This window comes from Lytechinus variegatus, chromosome 1 (genome assembly GCF_018143015.1).
Source record: "Lytechinus variegatus isolate NC3 chromosome 1, Lvar_3.0, whole genome shotgun sequence".
NCBI lineage: Eukaryota > Metazoa > Echinodermata > Echinoidea > Temnopleuroida > Toxopneustidae > Lytechinus > Lytechinus variegatus.
In genome coordinates, this window is record NC_054740.1 from 74,858,245 (window position 1) to 74,876,996 (window position 18,752).

Consider the following 18,752-nt stretch of genomic DNA (forward strand, 5'->3'; position numbering starts at 1 on the left):
AGATTTTAATGAATCTCTGGTGTTAAAATGGCCTTCACTAAAGAACATACAATCCTTACAGAGAGAGGACGCTCAATTTGACCAATCCAAAAATCACGGTAGGCTTCGAATAACCAAATTATCTTTTTGACTGTAACAAGGAAGATGAAAACAGCCTGAATAAAATGCAAAGGAGAATGATAGTACAACAGTAAAACTGCATGAGGTCATACTTTAACAAAATATTTTCTATTTTTCTAATTAATTAACACAATTTAGATGGTATTTCTAAAATTAAGCACAAACACACACACACACACATATATATATGCATGTTTGTGTGTGTGTGTATATAAACATTTAAGGTATGAAATGTTGATTAATATAAAATTGCCTCTATTCAGTAATATTGGGTATGGTCAATGATTATCCAAGCCCCAAGCATTGAGAAAGCGTCATGGACGGCCTAAGATACATGTAATTTTCATTGTTATTAGTATGTTATGATCTTTATCATCATTATTGTGGTTATTGGTTTAGTATAAGCTTGCACGAGTTTATTTGTATTCATCATATACATTCCATTACTATTGTATAAGGAAAGAGAATCCTCAAATATTAATTAATTAAAGTGAGAAACAATCAAATTGACAATTAGATTGACGTATATTTTTATTACTATTATTATTATCATTATTATCAGTAGTAGTAGTAGTAGTAGTAGTAGTGGTGGTGGTGGTGGTGGTGGTGGTGGTAGTATGCTTGTCAGCATTTGTCTATCATTATTCTTTTAAAATTAATTCGCTTTTATCAACGGGTATGTATGACATTTTTTGCTTCACTGAAACTTTTTATTAGTAGTAGTAGTATTTTTGTTATTGTAACTAGGAGTAGCAGCTTTTGCTTTCACATGTTCAACTCTGGAATGATGATAATAATTATAATATAAACAAATACATTTATTTTCTATTAAATTTCTATTTTATTTTTGTACATGAATATTATACATCGGTGTCCGCCAAAATATAAAATGCAAAATATTATATAGACAACGTATACCCATGCTAACTATACGTAGACCAATTCTGGTCTCATAACATACAGGTTAGCAATTGGTGATCGGGATGACTGAGAATCGAGGTCATCATTATGTGTGATCAATCGCAAAAACGAAACAATAATTAGCGCCATGATCAATTTCTAGGTTTTATGTTACAGGGTCATCCTGTACAATGAGAAACAAATTTGAATTCAACTGGTGTATCATTCGTGCTATTTACAGGTGTGTATGTTTGATGTTTTTTTTTAGATGTTCAAAATAAATATCAACGACCTCAAATCTCTTTGTCATTTGTTTATTTCTAATTGAAGAGATGCATGTATTGTACGTAAGGATGCTAAACTAATCATTACAGCGACGTCTCGGTTTAATTTGTGGCGTGCAGAGACTGAAGACAATCAATCTACTGTAGGTAATTTTATTCACAATCTTATGTCTGACAAAGCTGAGCTTATCCTGGCACATGATTGAAAATTATTATGGAAATATGAAGAATGAAGAAACCTTATTTTAAAAAATGTCCATCAATCCGATTGTCGCCAGTAGCCAATGCACTGGTCTAAATTAATAAAGCGTAATAATTATTCTAGACTTGCATATATAGTAGTCCAACCTCTGGAATGTAGTGGCCGAACCATGATTTTTAAACTAGGGGGAATTGAAGCAAACGAACATGTTTAGAGGGTTGGGCAAAGCCCACGAACAGGATGAAACATCGATTTTAACAGTTAAGATGAATGCAAATCGTTCAAGCCTTAAACAATTTAATGGGCAATGATGTTTATTCTTTCCGATTGTTGAAGTTATTTTAATTTAGTCTTCGTAATCTGTATGATGATATTTTATTGTAATATTTCCCCGCTTTCACTTTCGTCCTCTAGAAATTCTCGCGTAAATTTGAGATGATCAGCAGCCATAGTTTATCTCTGTCAGCAGCGAAGCGCAGAGGTGTGACTTCATAGGCTATCGATATCACGATTGGTATCGTTCCTCTATCCCCAGCTAGGTGTTATTTTAATTTGAACCTCATATTATCATAGAACAGTTTTTGTATAGCGCATTACATCTTACATAGGTCTCAATGCGCGTTAGGAAAAAGAAGGAAGAAAAGAAGAGGGGAAAGCTGCTGGTAATGCTATGAAGATATTATTATCAGTTAAATTAATATGTTTTCAATGTCCAATTGTATCAAATTGCTTTAAGTTGTGTTGGATACTATTCCAGAGTTCCGGCGCTGGGTGCGCAAACCCCCGTTTACCATAAGGTCTTAACAATCACAGGAACATTATATAAATCCCTATATACAATATTCAGGACCGAGTTATATGGAATAGCCTTCCTAGTAGCCTGAAATCTTGCCAAAGTCTTTCAACTTTTAAACGAACATTCTGAAATTTTCTTCTGAACACATATTAATTTGCCTTATCCGTTCCTCCCCCCCCCCCTTGGTTTCGTTTTGGTAGATCTTTTGTGTTATAGGGATTGACCTTTGAAAGGTCTTGAGGCCTATTGTTAATCCCACCACTTTCTGTTATTTACTCTATTTATAATGTGCCCTTTTGTATTCACGTTTGAATGTTTTTTAAATGTATTTTGATGTGTTTTTAATGCTATTGTACCTGTATTTTTATCAGATAGTGGAAAATAAATCTAAATCTATGAAGTGATCTAAGATTTCGAACAGGTTCGTATTTTACAAGTAACTCAGACATAAGATGGAACCATCTGACGAAATCTTGAACTTAATACTTTACCCGACCGATAACCAATACATTTCATTCACATTTTCAGATATTGAGCAGAATACGATTTGTTCTAAAATCGGATCATGAACCAGTCGTAAGCTCTGCGGTAGCCTTAATATGCTGGGTCTGCGATATTAATGATACTAGTTTGAATGTCTACATAATAAGAGAATAAATAAAATAAGGTCGGTGCATTGCGTTATTCAAAAAAAAATCAACGAAGACTGAAAATACATGAACATATTGCAAATATACATAGTTGCTATATGAAAGGATCAAGACACTGTCTATATGTCTTGACAATAAAGCAATCCTAAAACCATGAAGGTCTAATTAGATTCACCATTCCCTTCTTCAGCATTCTCTTCTCCAGCATTTACCTCTTCATTACTTGGCAATGGTGCAACCTTCTTCTTACCCCATTTCAGCTTCATCTTTGCCCATTTCTTTTCCCTCTTTTCCTTGTCTGCGAGACCAATCTTGAAGCCCAGTGCACCAAGCGCAATCCCTTCCGAGGTGTCCAAGCCGGTACTGAACAACTCTGCTTGTACACCCTGAGCGGTCCAGATCAGCTTTGTATCGAAAGTGAGACCAACTTTGCAAAGAATCTTCCCGAGCAGGTAGTTGGCACTGCATATCTCGAACGTGCAGTCGGTGATGACAGTTGGGAATTCAGAGCAATTCAAGACGCAGCCAACGTTGGGACCCACGTATTTGGCATTGACGGTTCCATCCCCATAGTCCTTGGATATGAAGCCGACTCCTGCCGATGCCGACACGCAACTCTCCATATTTGTAGGATCAATTTCGATCCCAACACTTGGGCCCTCCTTTTTGACACCTTCCTTGTCGTCTTTATCGTCGCTGGGACCAGCATTGTCGCTCTTCGGTTGTTGCGTCACGACACCCTTCTCGTCCTGTAAAAGGTGGAATATTTAGAATGAGAAGTATATAGTAGATTGAAAGTAACATGCAGAGAGGGGGAGGGAAATAGAAGAAGGAAACAACAACAAGAGAAAAAACAAGAGGAAGAGGGAGAAGAGGAAAAATAAGAAGACTAATAATAATAGTAAGAGGAAAGAACAACAATATTGGAAGAACAAGTGGAAGAAAAACGAGGAGAAAGAAGGAAAGAAGAAGGAGGAGGAGGAAAAAAGAATAAGAAATGGGAAAAGGAGAAGAAGAAGAAAAAGAAGAAGAAAAGGAAGACGAAGAAAATGAAAAAGGAAAAATACAAAAAGCAAGACAGTGATAAGAAAGTGAAAGGGGAGAATATATTCAAATAAATAGTATAAGACAGCGAGAGGATGTGTGTGAGGGTGCACGTGTGTGTTAGAAAGAGTGAGTGGGTGCTCGTGAGCGTGTGTATATCATAAAAAGAAGTTAAAGGGGAAGTTCACCCTGACAAAAAGTTTATTGTAAAAATAGCAGAAAAAATATCTAAAAATATTGTTGAAGGTTTGAGAAAAATTCATCAAATAATTAAAAAGTTATTAGAATTTCAATTACTTGATTTTTGACGTCATATGCGAGCAGCATTCCTACATAGCGAATGGTAAAAAAATCAATGAAATGTCATTTTCTCAGAAAATTGAAAATGGTTTTTACTGTAACTTTTTTATATCAATAGACAAATCATTTCACACCCGATCATGATAAGAAAACAAAATTAAGTCATCAGCATGATCAGGAACCATACAAAATTTGAAATTCATGCATTTTATATTACATAACACATGGGGCAGCTGCTTGTTTATGACGTCACAAATCCAAAATTTTGAACTCTAATAACTTTCTTACTCTTTAACAGATTTCCTCAAACCTTCACCAATATTTTTTTTTACTATTTTTTTCTGCTATTTTTACAACAAAGTTTTCTTCAGGGTGAACTTCCCCTTTAAGCATTTTGAAATTGAGTTTATTTTTTAAGTGAATCATGTAAGATACTTTATTAAGTTTGTAATAAGTATTTGAATTGGAAGAGTACATGTATAATTTGTACATTTGTACAATGTTTGTACATTGTAATTAAATATCATTTAAAACAATTTAAAACGAACGAAAATGTATTTTTCGTATGAGTGTTCTTCGTCGTCGTCGATCATCGCGTACTAGTCATAATCGTCCCATCTTCGTCATGTTCGTAGTCGTCGTTGTTTTTCGATCTCTTCTGTTCTCGAACTCCACATTTACCCGATTGAGGTTTGATCAAGCAATTGATAAACTCTCCAAGACTTTCGGTAACATGATTTATTTTCGGATCGATCTCCTCCCATAAACTTGGGACAATCAACGATGATTATACTCCTCTTATGCATATACGCCATTTTATGATTTCTATATGCAAAGAATTTGGCAATATACTTATGTTCTCAACGATTCAATGTTAATGACTTATTATATTTTGTGACATTAAATTGATCACTTCATTTATATCTTGAATATCCTTCGGTCTTTTATTCAGGGTGGTTAAGTAGCCTTTAGATTAATAAGTTAATTAGAGCAGTTTCGCTCGTGACAGCTGATATCGCTGCTGGTTTGTAATGATTAAGATTTAGGCCTATATCTCGTAAACGATATAACTTTTAATTCCTTTAATTTACTTGTCTTGCATATGGGATTTCTCTCACTTTAGACATGTCTACTAGTAATAATAGATATGAACAACAGACTCAAAGCATTATCAAATTGAATAATTATTCATCGCCATGATGCCACGTACACATTATGTTCATCTCTCATTATTTTCCTAACATTTTTTTGTGTGTGTGTCACGATTTGAAATTATCCTGATTTAATCATGGAAACTTGGAATCAAGCCAATATAGTTTTGTTGAATCTGCCCCCAATTTGTGTATATTTGTGCGAGAAATTTTATATCCTACGATGTAGAATGAGATAAGTGATTGTATTGAATCTCATTTATTTTCCGTCAGTCAAAAATACAGCAATGATACATATTTAAAATAACAAAAACGATCAATAAAAAGGAAGGATTACTCAGCATTGATATCATATCAGCGCTGTTTTACAAAGGGACTCCTAAAATAGCAACAAAGGAAAATCTCACATAATTGACTACAATAAAGACATTAACAAAATGTGAAACAGTTAAGAAGAAACATTTACTGTATATACACAAGATTTTTAAAAAGGACGAATGTACGTCTGAACTGAGATTTACAGAAAGTCTGGAAAAATGTTTTAAAGCTCTTTTTTGATACGTTGATATTTTTATGTGATGGGGCAGGATATTATAATGAGATGCACCTCTGTATTGGAAAGTATACTGAGAATCTTTTGTTTTTGGTTGGGGTAAGCAAATTTATAGGAATTACGGAGTAAATAATGATGAGAAGATGGTTGAAATATTTCGGACATGGTTGGAGACAACTTAAATCCGCATATTCGAAAATGGGCAAAATAATGGCTTTGTAAATCAAATTTTATTGTCTCATTAATGAAACAGCAGAGTCTTCCCAATTATTTGAATAATTAATCAACCTTTCTACATAGGTTTTCAATATGGACATCCCATTTCAGTTTGTTATCAGTTATAATCCCGAGATATTAACATTATTAGATTTTTGCAGTCACTGGTGTACTGCAATAGTACTAGTATTTACACTAATTGTTTTAATTAACATAAGTATGTCTTTAAACCTATTAGTAAAGATTCGGTTTCATCAAAATTTAATATCAACTTCTTATCGCACGTATTGACTCTATATCACGTATATAGTCAATGGTTTTAATTTTCAAAATAAAAATATCGAGGGCTCAGAGATCTGGAACGAGGGTAAACTGGTACACCACTTATAACTACATCACCAATACGTCTTTTCTAGAAATGTTAAGTCGACCGCCGATATATACAGTATAAAAGGCTCATTAGCATGATGAGGCCTGAAGACAAAAAAATCCCATATTTCGTAATTTCATAATTCTCCTTAAACAATACAACAGTTTAATGTAATAGTAAAAATTTATGATTTTTCACAAACAAAATTATATTCTTTGTATGGGTTATAATGGTTATATAACTTAGAAATCCTCCTCTTTCTCTATATCAATAATATTTTCAATAGTTGTCATTTTGTCCTAAATGCAAATGGTCCTATTTTGATACAGGATTTACAATTGAATTATAATATGTTTGTTTGAATTGAATTGAATTACTGCAAGGGGCAAACCCGGGAATACGAAAGAATGATGATGAATGATTCACGAACAACCTCATCAGAGACAATGAACAATGAGACTGAAGGAAAACAGAAAAGAGTGAATTATATTCTTCGACATAAGTGGTTAGCTACCGCAATTAAGGTGATACATTTATACACACGCTCACAATCAGACTGCACGCCGTCGAATCCCATATTCCCTTATCAAATTATTCGACAAACCTATATTAAACAGCTCAAATACAGAATCATGCCATTTACTTTGATTAATATTAATTGAATTGATGGTTTTGCTGATGGTGGATGCCATTGGAACGTAAACCTTTAGCAGTGTGCAGATCGAGTGCCAGTTATTATTTACGTATTTAGAGGCACATGAAACACTTGCCGGACCTCCGATCGAAATAAATTTTGAAATATTATTTGAACTTTTAAAATACATTTTGATTTTACATCCCTTGCATCATATAGCATCAGACTCAAGAGGGATTTACCTAAACTGAAGATTGGCTATTAAAAGTCCACTCTTTTCTCTTAAAAGATTACATCGACTCTGCTAGGGGAACATTTTCCCCTCTCTTACTCCCCCTCCCCCTCCTCCAAAAAAACCCCACCCTCACCCTTTCGGTGCTGCTTCTATGAAAATAATCAAAGTGAACATAATTATACATAACATACCTGTACATCTTCAGAAGTATCCTGATTTTCTTTGGATTGTGGTTCTCGGCCTGTTTCATCATCATTCATGGCGATGATTCCCTTCTTGTCTGCCATTCTCAAAGACTTGAATAGTTTACGGCTCTATTGATCTTTCTGAAATACTGAGGAAAGTTATAATTCATAATTATTATAGCTTGAACCATTAAAAGAATATAATTCTCTAATCAATGAATTCATAGATATTTATTTGATCGGTTGATTTTATGAATGTGTTCCCATAACCATGGTAACCGATAGAATAGGCCATGAAAATGTAATTGAGTGATGTAATATCCAACTAACGAGTAACAATAAAGCGGGAATATGTTTTTACATCGAGTGAAAATAACGACTAAAATTAAATCGTTATTGTAAAAATCTTTTTACAGTTACTAGTATATCTTTTTCTGAACTTTCATTAATCGTATAGCAATGCAATTAGAGTGAGCACAATGGCGAGAGTGGAGAGCACAACATGATATGTCTTATGGGGTTCGTTCGAAAAGCAAAGATCAATTCTTGAGAAAGTCAATGTCTTTTTTTGAGATATAATTGGTCCTCATCAGATTCTTAAAAAGTATAAGTTTAACTGTTAGTGAATCAACCGGATAGTATTATACATCAATGGATTTCAAGTATTGCTACTAACGTGATATATTTTCGACTTTGAAACATTATATATACATGGAATGGAATCCAAACAGCCAAAATATAAAAAGGGTTTGGCTATCGATCCCTTATTTACTATGGTCAAATTTGTTTGACGAGAGAAGAGAAAAGATTATTTTTTAAAAATTCAGAAATAAATCAAATGGACATTATTTTTTTATGATGCAACTTACTTTCAGTAAAGTGCATAATTATTGGATGGTGTATATCGATCAGTTTATCCTCGTCTTGATCGAGTTCAAAAGCATTAATGAAATATGTACGGCCTATTCTCTAGAATCAATCTATGAAATAAAATTTAGTTGCGGAAAATACAGAAACAGTAGAGAATAATCACTTACATAATTGAAAATAATCATAGGAATGAAAAAGAAATTACTCACTTGGATGAGGTGGAATTTGACGTTGCTCAAGAGTTCACGGTTTGTCTTCCTTCTCTATAGACGTCCAATAAGAGAAGGAAAATCAGTTTCAAATGAACGCATCCATATCATTCAATCAATGATAATCGAATGTATGACAATCATTTTGTCGCGGTTGACTAGACATCATTTGGCGAGAGCTCGGAATTTACCTTTCTATTTGATCCTCAACTACACTTTACTTCGGATTTATCTCAATATTCAAATTTATCAAAATTTACAGTAACTTGAAGTTGAATCAGTAAAAAATCAGAACCATTTTCGCATGATAATAACATATTTTCCCAATTTTTTTCTATCAGATTACCCCGAGTGCACCTTTCAGATGCATTTGTAAGAAAATTAATTTTAAAAAACAGTACCTCAATTCTCAGTATATTGTGATTACTTTATTAGATTGATTTGTGCCACTTGATATTATGGAAAAAGTGATATTTTCTGTTTGTGAACGAGAAAAACTCAGCGAGCGAAAAATTTCCACCTATTACATACAGTATATCATCATTGCGTTTCGAGGAGCTTTTCATTTTTCCTCTGTATTATTTTTCCTAATATGCATCGATGCCTTTCTAATAGTTGTTAAGAATATAATCTCTTTTTTATCAATGTTACTATTTTTTATAATATAAAATAAGAATTATTTTTCGAGAAAATGCACTTTGTAAATCAAAAGAAGTTTATATCAAAAAGGAATCATTATGTCATAGTTACTGTCTCCTAACTATTATATACCTCTTGGTTTTTGCATGTTTTTTGTGTATACGGAACTTAAATGGAATGTTCATTTTGATCATAAATCAAATATTGGTAATGGTTGGTTTCCTTGGCAGACTTAGACGATTGGTTAATGAATTCTTCGGTTATCATTCCACACTTTCATTATGCTGATATTGTTTGGCAATTTGCATCAAAAAAAAATATTTCACTTTATTGCAAAAGCTACGAGATCGAGCAAGAAGAATTATTCTAAAATAATTTTGCACCTGAATATATTAAAATGCAATTTTTCTCGTAAATTATACCTATACTCTCTGCGTACAGAAAATCACCTAAGTCTCCCAAAGTCAAATAGCTGTAAACAGACATTTTTGTATGGGGGCTACACTTTAAAACAAATTACCAATTCATTTGTCGTCTAGTTTAACGGTTCAGTCCTTTGAATATAATATTCTTGTCCCGATTCTTGTATCTCGGTTTTCCATATTTGTTTTTTGGCTATTGTTGCATTTTTTTTTAGGGGTATATGGGCTGGGGTGATTTTTTTGGTATTTTCTTTCTTGTAATGTATTCGATTAATTTTTCTGTATGTATTTGTAATTATATATATTTGTTTTATATGCATGTATTTACGTTTTAGAGGACCCCATGGGAGAACAGTGGTATTTTGTAAAACTGCTGAAATGGGTCATCATCAATATGATGTATACGATTTGTTATATTTGAACATATATATATTTAATTATTTTTATATAAAAACAAGAATTATAAAAAAAAACACATAATTATTTTACCAATAAAAAGAATGTGTATGGAGAAGGTATCAGCATGAAAATGATAGAGGGTTTTATTTTCTGCGATGATAAAACACGGGAAGGCATTACAATCCCGTCCACTATTATGACTATACGTGCAAATGGACTTATACAATATTTTGATGATAAATCCGTTTGCCTCCTTGAGCAATATCATGAGTAAAATATGTTTGTTTTATGATCACACTATTATATATATGTTTGTTCCCTTTTCAATATAAAGATGAGAGGCTGAATGTTGGCAATCCATGCACCGTATTTCAGTGTGTTTATACATGCGCTGTTATTTCACCTTTCTTGTCATATTCACTATCCTCTGATATATACCTACCGTGGCCCCCTCAAATCCATTTCCATAATTATACAAATATGCTAAATTTGTATACACTGTATAAGAAAGGGAGTGTAGCTGAATGTGACAGTTGTAAACCTGCAGGATTTAAGAAAAAAAATAAGGAAACGACAAAAAGTGGGCATCCACATTATTTTTGGTTTTATCGTATTTCTCGTTTAAGATTAAAAAAAAAGCAATACCGCACATAATACATTTGTGTTATTTAATGAGGATGTTATGCTCTTAATCTCATTCTAATCAACTTGTGAGATTTGTAATAAGACGTTACCTGCTCAAACCATGCGTGTGGTATTTTCACAAAAGCCTAGTAGCCATGGTAGTAAGATAACAATGTCACTGTGTTTATTCAGTTGTTTCTCCTTTTCTATTCTTTATTCTTACAAAACGAAAGAAATGTCGAAAAGAAAATGAAGATGGGGACTTGAATGCATGTACGTGCACAGTACCCTTAAAAAGCAACTCATTTTTCCTGAAGGCATCACAGGTGTGCTTTGTTTACAAGGACCAGCAACGCCCACAAGTACATGAGCCTATTCTGTTAAAGGTCAAGTCCACCCCAGAAGAATGTTGATTTGAATTCTTTGAAAAGAAAAAAAATCAAACTAACATAATGCTGAAAAATTCATCAAAATCCGATGTGAAAAAAGAAAGTTGATTTTGACATTTTAAAGTTTCGCTTATTAAAAAAAAAACAGTGATATGTACAGCTCAGTGACGTGTTAATAAGACAGTCGATGATGACCCTCACTCACTATTTCTTTTTTTATTATTATACAATATTTAACTTTTTACAGATTTGAAAATAAGGAAAAACTTGACTGAAACATATAGTTTTAAACATTCTAATTCCACATGTTCATGGAGGAATTAATTGTTGCTTCACTTGACAATGAGGAGAAAATTAGAGTATTTCATAAGATAAGATTCAGAAGAAATAATGAGTGGATGATGTCATCCGTTTCCTCATTTGCATACTGACCAGGGTGTGCATATAACTGTTTTCTGAAATTATGCGAAACTTTAAAATGTCATAACTTTCTTATGACATCCGATTTAGATGAAACTTTCAGTTTATGCCTCCCCCCCCCTTTATTCAAATAATCTTTTTGTTTGGGTGGACTTGTCCTTTATATTTGGATTAACCCATTAATTTATTGCCCTTTATTTTAAATTCTTGAACCCCCCCCCAAAAAAAAAAGACGTTTATTATGTTAAAACTGTCCAGTAGAAGCGGGGGTATGGGGATGCTAAAGCACTCATTTTGTCTGCTTGGGGATGCTGTGTATGTTATACACCATCAACACCCCCTTGAAATCAGGTTGGTATGCCTAAGATGTTGACTACATCATGATAAATTCACCCTAACTTCGAAGAGAAAACACTGTTTTACCTGTCGAGTTGTTTTTAAACCAACAACCCGGCCCTCTTCAAACACCTTTCCCAGGTTCCTGCTCAATAATACAACGTTTAACAAACAATGATACTCTCTTGCCCGGGGGCCGCTCCCTCGCAGAAAAAAAACTTGTTTTATTTTGTTGTAGGCATTGATGCTAGGGGTATCACAAACCTCCAGTCGTACGATATATTATTATGTACAAAATACTAATCCACTCACTTGAAAATATCTAAGTTTTCTCACAGCCAAGCAACTGAAAATAATTTTCAGGATGCGGTAATGCAGCCAAAAAATCCACAATTTACTGTTTATCTTTTACCCGATTTTATACGGTATTATAATTATATTGAGAATGCCAAGTTTCTCTCAGTCTGGAAGATGAGATCTTTTGCTTGCTCACAAAGGTCGATCCATGAATGGTTGAAACATATATTCAGACGTGGGATGTAACAGGCCCCAATTGGTTGAATCTCATCCTTCCGGTCATGAAGAGATATTTCCTAGGAAATTCTGATTCTCGCGAGCATAAAATCCCTTTCTCCATATATCATGGATGGTTTGGGGCCACTTGCCGACAAAACAAAGTTTCACTACCGAGTACCCCCCCCCCCGCCACCATGCCCCCTCCGGTAAAACCTTTGTCCTTCATTCACGGTGCCGCCACTATATAGATATTGTGATTTCTCTCTGTGCTCTTATTTTCTGCATTTGTTTTATTACTGTAGGATCGGTTCGGGGGTTACTGATAAGGGATTATTTTATCATTACTCTAATCAATTATTGTCACTAGCATTAGGAAAGGGCCTATTTTGTAATTATTGTTATTATCAAAATCATTATGATTATCTTCATTAGGATAATTATCATTGTAATTATTATCATCATCTCCATCATTACCATCATCGTCATCATCATCACTATCATCCACCTTCAACATAACTATTAGGCCAATGAAGTGGAGAAAGGAAATAAGTTGTGTTTGATTTGTTTCAAGCAATTAAAATGACTGTAAACATTAAACATTACAGAACAGTAATGAAGGTAGTATATAATTCAATGAAAAATGAACATTAATCATAAGCTACACACACAGAAAAGATATTGTTTGTAACAACGACAAATTTGAAGCCAGGGGGTCTTCATCATAAACTGGCTGTCGTGATTTTACACTTTTAACGTGTTAAAATGGTTTAGTTTTCGTTCAATGGATACCAGCTAAGATATCATTTTTAACACGTGACATGTTCATGGAGAAAACGAAATAATGAGTTTCATTGAGATCAATAAGAGTCACGAAGCATCCGTGATACCAACCCCATATACAATTCCTTCTGAGATCGGCATAGTGCCTTAGGATCGTTGTTTGCTTTTTTTAGTGGTCCCCCACGGTGAAATGATGGGGGAAACCCCCTCACAATCCCAATAATCTTGGCAAGGGTAATGTGGGAAACAAAAAGGATACCGGATCATATTTCATGTTAATTCAACTTGGAAAATAATAATAGAAGATTGAAGAAAAAAATCATTTGGAGCGGGACGCTTCCTTCTGAATAGTTTAATTTTGTCGTAGTCATTATTATTCAGTTCATAAGGGGCAAGTTCACCCCATCAAAACGATGAGTTGAATTAAAGGAGAAAATCTAAGAAGCATAACACTGGAAATTCATCAAAATCTGATGTAGAAAGTTGTGGTACTTCAGAGATTCGCTTAATTTATAAATACGGTATTAGGCCTAAATGCACATCTTGGTGATTATGCAAATGTAGGGACCGATGACATCACCCACTCATTTGTCATATTACCGTATATATGAAATATGACATTCAAGGCATGGTCATGTCAATCAAAGTTTTATTTCCCCTGAACATGTGGAGTTACCATTAAGAGGGTCCTTATTGTCAAATATGTGAATATTGGAATATTGTGTAATTCAAACGATAAAAAAAAGAAATAGTGAGTGAGGGGCGTCATCGACTTCTTATTTTTCTTCATCTTCTTCTCCTCCTTTGTTGGTTTGAGTGGCGATTGACTATTCGTCGTCATTGACTTTATCTTATAAATCTCACTTAAGTTTATTATAACAATATTCTCACATTTGCATCACTGATGATGTGAAAGTTAGTGTTCATCAATGGAGGCTGTCAGATATTATAAAATACACATGCAGTATTGAAATGTGGACACTGTGGGGATAGTGAAATTATAGTGGTATTTTTTTTTTATTTCAACTGAAAATGGTAGGAAAAGGGAAAGATAATGGTGTTTTAAGGTGAATATGAATGAATGGAGGGGAAGGGGCTGTGGGGGGCTATATATAATGAGTGAATCTGATCATGGACCTATGATCTGATTATGGGTCTTGCCAATGGGCAATGTTGGTTGATGCAAGATGTCAGATAAACAAACAGTATCGAAACGCGGATGACGGAGTGTGTAATAATGATGTCAAAATGCCATTGGATAATGTTAAGAAAAAGAAATGAGGTGCCAGAATTGATGAAAATGACCAAAACAATATATATGATGAAGATCATAATGATCACTGAAATGTGGATATAGGAATGTAGTTATAGTGATATGAAATAAGAATCAAAATGTTGTGGATAATACTAGGGATTAAAAAAAAGGAATGAAAATGATATAAATTGACAATAATGACAGTGATAATGAAGATGATGATCATAAAACTTATGGATGTAGGCCTATCAATCATGATGTTCATTGAAATGTGGAAAAAGAATGCGGTGATAGTGATCATGAAATGAATGTCTAAATATAACAGTAGTTATGACGAAACTGCATAATGATGTCAGTGACAATGATAATAAAGACGATGATCAGGATAATTACAAAGATAACTATCATGATGATCACTGAAATGTCAGTGGAAGGACTGTGTTGTGCACATGGAGATGTATACTAATTAGGCGTTATAAATTATAATCTCTCTGGTTGTGCATCGCTGTTTTACTCTACAGTGTGTATCAAAAAATGTTTACACTTTGAAAAAGCCCTGTGAATTAAAAAAATATGCAATGTGTGGATGATTTTTTCACATACAAACTTGGGTTTGGGTCTCATCTATCCAATAAAAGTAAAAGTTTTGACAGAATGTCACACTGGAGTGAGCACTGTCCATTTTTGTAAAGTTCGCAGAAATCTGTTTGCGCAGAAAGTGCTCGTTTTCACGCTCATTGTGTCAAGGGGAAATGGCGAATTCAAACTTACTCTGTGAAACATTTCTCTTACATTTCCCTTGCTCTTTTAGTCAATTGAAATAAATCAGATTCATTCAAGCATTTTGTAATACTTTTGCCACCCAAATTGAAATTACAACACTTTGTAAGCATAACCACCTGGGGGGCCACTTACATTGACGAGTGAATACCATGCGCGACCAAAAAAACACGTAAAAAGGATGTCTTTTTCACGATAGGGCACGTTACATACGTAACGTGATAAGGGTGTCAATAACACAAAAATAATGAAAAAAGGGTATCTATTTCGCTAGGAAAATTACGTGTTTAAGGTCGAATTTGCGGGGATGATAAAACAAAATTAAATGTTTTAGAAAGGATGTCCTTTTTGCCCCAACACTAAGTGTTTAGAGTCCGATTTGCGCGAGGTGTAGAAGGTGGGGTCGTACTAAACCAAATAAGGTAAAGCCGACGACCGAAGGACCCGTAACAATAAAACATTCCTGTACTTGATTAGGGGTTCATTTCAACAAGTCACTTATGTATAATTTTACAGGATATTTTCTAAGTGTAAACTTTTTTTGATACGCACTGTATAATACCGGTTTTCCGGTATGTCGCCAGCTACGGCTGAGAACGATACAACAACGCGCGTTCTTCAAAGATGAGAAGTTACTTGTGGTTGCCGTTCCGGATCCGATGGTGTATTCAACTAAAAGAGAATAATGAAGAGGTAAAAATCACACCCCATGATTAGATGGTTATACTCAGTTACCGATGTATTCAATCTAAAAGTCTGTGCGATCGTGAGTAATGTCATGAGTCTAAACAAACGTGAGGAGGCCATCTCTTTTTGCCATTTTGTCGTGTGCAATTTGTTATCATGGTTATGCACACATTTCTTAATGTTGTCACAAGTCTGTGTTTACGGGCACGGTACCATCAGACCATTTGGATTGTGAATAAATGTGATGGTGGGCTCCAAGTCTGCGCACCTAACAATTTGAGTTAAGATTTAACATGAATTTCTTCTTATTTCACAAAATCTTTTAGTTAATATTGTTCCTTATATTATTGAGAGTAAGTGTACCAAATTCCTCATTTTTCAGATTGAAAAAAAATGGTACCTCATCTCATGTCTGCGCACTCATTTACTTTGCACACAATTCAGCGATTTTGATGAAAAAGGCTTCACTTTGAGGCCCTCACATGGCCTAAATTAATTATTTTTCCACCATGTTGAGTCAGATTTTTTTATGAATATCTGTCTGAATTGCATGTGTAAAGTTTGTGCTCGTTGCGTATCTTCTTTTACTAGAAGAATCGCGCAGATACGTGGATGCGCAGACTTGGGAGACCACGCACATGGGGGAACTGATAGGAGCTAAATCCCTGGAAATAGTATTGGTAGTGAGTCCGTATGAACAATGTTATGATATAACCTTGTCCTCTGCTCCTACTCCCTGTTTGCTGAGCTGTGAGGTGAAGTAAGGTTGGCAATGTTTGGCATATTTTCTGTTTTTTTTTGGGGGGGACAAAGTCCGACAAATGCCTGTTTTTTTTTTCAGTGTCACTCGGTTTCCATTGGAGAACAATTTGTAGATCTAGATAGAAATCATTATGCAACAAATACTAAAATTTGATATGTGATTATGAATAATTATTAGTATTATAATTAATAATAATTTATGAATGTATTAGGTTAGTATTGAATTTTTCTTTCCTTCCTTTTTCTCCTTTGTTCTTTCTTACCTTCCTGATTTTTCTTTTTTTACTTTTTTTCCATTCCTTTTTCCTTCATCCAAAAACTTATATATTCCTTTTTCATTCCATCTATCTTTATTTCTTATCATTTCCTAGCATTCCTTCCTTTCTGTGCTCATTTATTTTCTTCATTCTTTCCTTCTTTAAGTCCTTCCTTTTTTTTTTTTTCCTTTTTATTTCCCTCATTCTTTCTTTCCTTATTTATTTTTGCTTCCGTCTCTCTCTTCCTGTCCCCTTTTTTTGTTTGTCTCTTTCCATTATTTTATACCATTCTCTCCTCCCTTCATTCTCCCCCCTCTCTTTCATTCTATCTTTTATTCTTATTTTTTTTTCACTTATTTGCTATTTCCTTCTACCCTTTCTGTTCATTTCTTTTTCTTTCAAAGAATGAAGGAAACATTTTTTCTCTTCATTCTTTCATCCTTGTTTTACTCTCTTTTTCCTCTTTTTCTTTCTTTTTCTTTTTTTTCTTTCAAACATTCATTTTCTCTTCCCTTCCTTTGTTTTCCTTTCCCATTTTCGATCTTTATTTCAAAGAATGACGGAAACCTTTTTTTCTTTCCTTTATTTTTTCTTTCACCCTTCTTTTATTTAAACTTTCTTTCTTTTCACATTTTTCTTTTTCCATTTCATTTTTCTTCACTTCATTTTTCCCTTTCAGTTTTTCTTTCTTTCTTTTCCAGTCATCTCTTTCCTTTCCTCTTTTCTTTCTCTCTTTCATTCTTTCTTTAAACCCATTTGTTCACACTCAATTTCCTTTTCTTTCTATTTTTCCCCATGTATTTTTCTTTCTTATTACTTTCAGTGATTCCCTATTTTATTTTGTGCCATGGTCACAAAAGTACATGAAAATGTATAATTGATATTAATTAATATGGCATATCAACACACTAATTTCTGTTATGGCTGGCAAGATAAAATCACTTTGAAAAAATTACAAATACAAGGTACATCAGTTCATGTTAATAAAAAAAAAGAGGAAAAGGGCAATGGTTCATGTATAGAACAGCACTACTTTCATTTGAAGCAGTAAAATCTTGTTTTGAAAGATTTTTGGGGGCAAGTGAAATAGATATTCTGGCAAGAATTTTTCAACTATTTTGAAATTCACTTGCCCATCTGGGCAAGTGCTTCTTAAAAGTTATGCAGCACCTTGTACAAGGGTCAGTACATTTAACATCTAAAAAATACTGCAAAAAATTGGCATTCGATGCCCTTGGGAAAAGATTTGGCCTAAATGGCCTTGATGCCTTTCTAAAAGGTATTTAAGGTATAAAGGTATTTCAAGTCCAGACTGGCCTTGCCCTAAAAATGACAAAATTTAAGGCCTGAGAACAGATTTCCATTACAGTGTGCATTTGTCAATCTAATGCATTTATGGTTGTAGCACGAAGGGAGCAATTTGTGTACAATTGGCTACATCCAGCATTACAAGATATTGTCTTCAGCTTGTTTCCGATGGTGTTTACTCCAAGAGGACTGTTAAAGTACCACAAAGATCCATCATTGGGAGGTTTTGGTTTGGGCCTTTGCCATAGCCAGTGGCAATTTCAGTTAAGTTTACTGACAAAGTTCTGGAATGAAGTTACAGGACATGATTTACTCCCTGGAATCTCATACGTGTGGCCACTGTTTGACACCTCATCCTGATCTTCTTTGTTACATGTATTCATTGAGAGACGGTCTTTCTTCTTGATGTGAGTCAGGCCACTGTTGATGTTCTTCTCAACTGTAAAGTCGTGAGGTTTC

The 18,752-nt window shown here is 34.0% G+C and overlaps 2 protein-coding genes across 4 annotated transcripts in view; one reads left to right on the plus strand and one right to left on the minus strand.

Moving 5' to 3' along the window:
- Positions 1 to 723: 723 nt before the first annotated feature.
- LOC121406549 lies at positions 724 to 7,770 on the minus strand. Its single transcript, XM_041597560.1, has 2 exons — positions 7,647 to 7,770; positions 724 to 3,701 (listed from the first exon to the last, which is right to left on the minus strand). The coding sequence occupies exons 1-2, from the start codon at positions 7,740 to 7,742 to the stop codon at positions 3,114 to 3,116; spliced, it is 684 nt and encodes a 227-aa protein (XP_041453494.1). The 5' UTR covers positions 7,743 to 7,770; the 3' UTR covers positions 724 to 3,113.
- Positions 7,771 to 15,887: 8,117 nt separating this feature from the next.
- Positions 15,888 to 18,752, plus strand: part of LOC121422899 (DNA replication ATP-dependent helicase/nuclease DNA2-like) — a 44,322-nt gene continuing 41,457 nt past the window's right edge. Inside the window, exon 1 of one of the 3 annotated variants that reach the window (XM_041618149.1) lies at positions 15,888 to 15,972. The gene's annotated coding sequence lies outside the window, so the exon portion shown is untranslated. The other 2 variants (XM_041618157.1, XM_041618142.1) reach the window with 2 other exon arrangements.

Coding starts and splice junctions, on each gene's coding strand:
- LOC121406549 (XM_041597560.1), bottom strand. CDS start 7,742: ATGGCAGACAAGAAGGGAATCATCGCCATGAATGATGATGAAACAGGC. Junction 3,702..7,646: donor ATACTTCTGAAGATGTACAG/GTATGTTATGTA, acceptor CACCTTTTACAG/GACGAGAAGGGTGTCGTGAC.